The sequence below is a fragment of the Cephus cinctus genome, unplaced genomic scaffold (genome assembly GCF_000341935.2).
Source record: "Cephus cinctus unplaced genomic scaffold, Ccin1 Ccin1_scaffold1310, whole genome shotgun sequence".
Lineage (NCBI taxonomy): Eukaryota > Metazoa > Arthropoda > Insecta > Hymenoptera > Cephidae > Cephus > Cephus cinctus.
In genome coordinates this window covers 239,282-243,700 of record NW_014333737.1, presented here as the reverse complement: position 1 = coordinate 243,700, position 4,419 = coordinate 239,282, and the positions used below count along the sequence as shown (strand labels likewise).

General features: G+C 38.9%; 1 protein-coding gene across 2 annotated transcripts in view; it reads left to right on the top strand.

The window, feature by feature from the left end:
- The first annotated feature begins 605 nt into the window (after nt 1-605).
- LOC107272900 (lachesin) overlaps nt 606-4,419 on the top strand; it is a 105,902-nt gene continuing 102,088 nt past the window's right edge. Inside the window, exons 1-2 of one of the 2 annotated variants that reach the window (XM_025090168.1) lie at nt 606-843; nt 2,519-3,185. In XM_025090168.1, coding sequence (XP_024945936.1) covers nt 3,143-3,185 — 43 coding nt within the window. In that variant the 5' untranslated portion in view covers nt 606-843; nt 2,519-3,142. Of the gene's footprint in view, nt 844-2,157; nt 3,186-4,419 lie in introns of both variants that reach the window. The other variant, XM_025090167.1, reaches the window with a different exon arrangement.

The following is a 4,419-nucleotide window of genomic DNA, read 5'->3' as shown; positions in this document are numbered from 1 at the left end:
CGATGACAATCGTGTCCGTATTTTTATTTTTGTCGTTGCGCACGTCATTTTAAAAGCATAAGGCATCCTTCATGAAAATCCCCAATGCTTTTGAAATGTATCACGTTATGAGGAAAAGTAAGAGCAGCGAGGAACGCACGTATAGACACTTATCCGCGACTCAAGGCTATCTTACGCTAGTAATACAAATGGCTGCCGTAGGATTTTCCTCCCTACTAAAATAAGCCAATATATTACGGATGTAGAAAGCTCCGACTCGGCGCCAATTTTTAGCATCAAAATATTATCGCGTATTACGTACTGGCCCTATCTCCAGATACTCCTACGAATTTACTGCGGCCAAAAAAATACTTCACGACGCTCATCGACTCGTTCGCAAGGATCTCCAATATGGTCGGCAAACACTTGCCAATACTTTTAACTGCAATTTATCTCCTTCCAGACTTAACTACTCTCTCATCTAAAAGAACTAAATCGACCGTAGTTTATCTTCGAGTAGATGCCTCCCCTTCCAGTTTACCTGGCTCTTGAATCCTCGACGCCTTTCTACGTACGTATGTATATGAGTCAGCGGTATATATATAGATATATATATATATATATAGTATATCTCATTTGATGTCAGTCGTTTCACAGCTTAACTTTTAATTCACACGAGCAGTCGTCTCAGAGATTTGCTTGATGCGCGCGTCGCCAGGTCACATCTTGATAATTAAGATAAAATTAGATCCTGGAAAACGAGATTTAAAACAGCAATTTTTACTCTTTTGAACGTGAATGTGTCACTTGTGAAGTAATTGTTAATTCTTGTTAATAGGAAAAAGTTCAAGTGTGATAATACCAGTAAGTTGAATTTGATTCATGAAAATTATATGCATACGCAGCCGAAACTCATTGGTTTGTTGACGAATGAGGGTGCTCTGTTCCTCCCCTTCGTATGTGTATACGGAAATGGAAAATCAGCCAGTATAAATTAATCTTGACGATCGCATATGTCATTTCATCGAGAGTACTCCGTTACGGGTTTTTTTTTGTTTTCTTTTTTCGTTTGTTCATCGCCAATTTTTTTTTTATTTTTCAATTATCGTTTTTGCGATATTCGCTCGTATCATTTTTAGGGTGTTATGTGCTAATCACATTCGAGTCTATAGATCATTTCGTGGAAATGCGTGGAGACAGAAATAATATACAAATGACTCATCGCTGAGATTGACTTTTGTGAATCAGGTATTAGACAGAATTTTGAATTATTCAGGATGCTAGGAGATTTGCACTGTATTTTTCCGGGACTGCGCATTATCGTAAAGCACCTTATTTTTTTAAATTATAATGCCACATACATTTAGTACCACCCGACAGTCTGGAAATACTGAGTAATAAATTATTTTTAATCCCGTTGCACTAGTCGTAATGGTTACTCGCGGATGGTCCTTACACTGTTTCTCTTAGCAAGAATAAAATATAGGAAAAATTTGAAATGATTTATGTGAAATTCAGTATCATCGAATTATTCAATAAATCGCGACTGTTTTAACTGTGTTTATAGTTAGAAATTGCAACAAAAATTCAATTTAAATGGTTTCCAGTTAGTTTATTTTTTTTAAGCATCACTGTCCTCCCCAATTTTTACAACGATTTTATAAAAACCTTTCAGTTTTACATGAAAGTAAGTTTATCCTCTGTGATACGTTAATCGATTGGTATTTTCATTTTCAATTTTTTTTTGCGACCGTGAGAGAACAAGAATTTTTTATTTTCTCTTTTCTTGATTAAATAGCCAGAGGATACGTTTTCGGCTTGGAATAATATAAAAAATTGAACAAATAAAAAATTATGGATCATCACGATTTGGTTTTACGGAAACATTTTTTGTCCGTACCAGTATACATTAAAATAAACTTCATTGGAGAGAGACTAGATCTTACACATTAAATATGCAACGTTGATGCAATGTCATTATGTCGCGTGTAAAAAAATTGTATAACAGAAAAACCCTCTGCGTATGTTGTATCAGCCTTCTGCATCCTGGTACACGCTTACCTGAATCACAAGACGTCAAGAAATTGTAACACGTACGTGAACGTACTCTCGATGACGACATCTTACGAAATTCTGATGTAGAAGATTATGAAAGAAACAAAATTGTGACACTTTCAGCTCGTGCTGTGACCTTGGCGAAGATCAGCAAGTCGTCGGACACGTACATATAAGGATAACAATGTGCTTCAGGCTAATTTCGCAACTTACGATCTTGTTGACGCTACTGAGTTCTAGTCTGACGATAACTCGGTTGATCAATTCGGATTTTCTGTACTTTCCTGATCAAGTAGATTACATAAGAGTGTCGGCAAGATGTCCTGACAATTTGATCCTCTGGCCAGTGGACGGTCGTTGTTATCGGGAAGGAGAACAAGGACCCTGCAGTATCAACAACGTTCTGTACTTCGACAGACGTTTACTAAAACCGGAATGTCGAAAGGCATGAAGTATATCCAATAGAAATATGCTTTACTTGCAGTCGCGAAGCTCTTGCCATCTGCCGGAAAGGTTGTCTAACTGTACGAAGCTACCACGAGAGATGGCAGCAGTTGTGATATCGAGCGAGTACAGAGATCCTCAACTTTCTATAAACTTATAAGTTTTAGGCTATATCACGTAGTAGTAAAACTGGAGACTGACGATAAACTGCCTTTATTGTAAGTGTACGTATTCTGTACGTGCATCGCTATTAACATGAGCCTTTTATGACGATGTTATTCAGTTTGAGATAGTTGTTGCGATACGGTGAATAATAGTTTACGACGTTCTTGCGAAATAAACCCGTTTGCCAATACGTTTTACGATATTTTACGCATAGATATTTTTAAACGCAATTAACCCTAACCTTTTTAAGTGTGACTGTTAATGAAATTCAATTACGTAACGCTTACCAGATGCTCAGTCGCTTAGTCAATAGAAGTTACGTGATAGCTGACGGACAAAAAGATTATTGAACTTTAACTCTTTTTCTGATATTGACCACCCGCTGTCCCGACTACACCGGTTATGATATATATTTCGAAGAAAAGTGTAACATCGATTTGCGATTTCGTACGTCAGCTTACAATATGGACAAGCCGAAGGGACGAAAAATGACTGGAGGATGAAACCTGGTGACTATGAAATGGTCGTTTCAACATATTTCAGTAAGTTTTTGCGTTCCGATATTCGTCCTGCATGACAAGCATTTGAAATATTGTCGATTGAGCCTTGGAAACACGTGGGATTTGGCTTGACTATTCATACACGTAAACTATTATGAATAAAATGGTCTGAATACGGACGTAATAAAGTAATTGCGTGAAAGGAATAACAGCTCCGAGTGTATTCCCCTTAAATATAATAGCGCTCACCAGTATCCATCATAGGATTCTTACAAGACACAATAAAAATAAGGAACCCTCACATAACAAAGGTATGGCTAATTAATATATTATAATGCAATCCTTTGAGGAAGCTACCACCGTTGAAATATCATATATAGATAGGTACCATTAATACCCATTAAATTCCCTGCTAATGTTCGCTTAATCAATGTCTCACACGTAAATTACAGCGCCTTCCAAGAAGCGGCTTGCGCAACCTATCAACGTCCGAACTCTCGTAAATCATAAAGGCTACCAGGCTACTCGATTTTACCTAAAATGTCAAAAACTATAGCGCGCTCACAACCCTCCCGTGGGAGCTCATGCGACCAGTAAATTTCACGCCAACAAATCGTACAACATGCTACCCAAGGTGTCTATAGCATTAACGTTCGATCATTTGTCAGAGTCCGATCAGCTACTATAGGCCTACCTAACATGGTACGCAGGGTTAGCGATCTAAAATGGATGGCTGATCCTCCGCCAGCAGCAAGAAGGTTCACGATATTGTGAAATCGTAATGTCCACGTTGCTCCGTGTCTCGTGCACTGACATTCAGGATATAGGAATTCTCTTATACCTTTTTTTTTGCTAAGTACATTTCAATATCCGATGAAATAGTCTATGCTTTGGGGACATGGGTCAGAACGAATAGAGATGGAAGGGTGAATGGTAGGTCGTTCTGAAAAGGCACGAAAGGGGCGAGTATATCTAGAAATAAGAAGAAGGTAGAGGTATAAGCAGGTAGGTAGTAGGTGGTAGTCGAGAAGGTGGGGCGGTCGCAGAGGGTGCAATATTCTTGGCTCGCATTGTACGTGTCCCATAAGTTGGCAGCCAAGCTCCCTTTCAGCGACAGCTTGACAGAACATACGCTCCCCTCCCCGCACGTTCCTTCAGGACCGCTCTCGAAAATAAAAGTTTATAAGGTGGCATCTGTGTAGGTATGCTCGAGAGTGAAGGTTGAGTTAAGAGAGAAGACATAGGTACGATGGAAGAGAGTGGGGGGAGTGGGGGG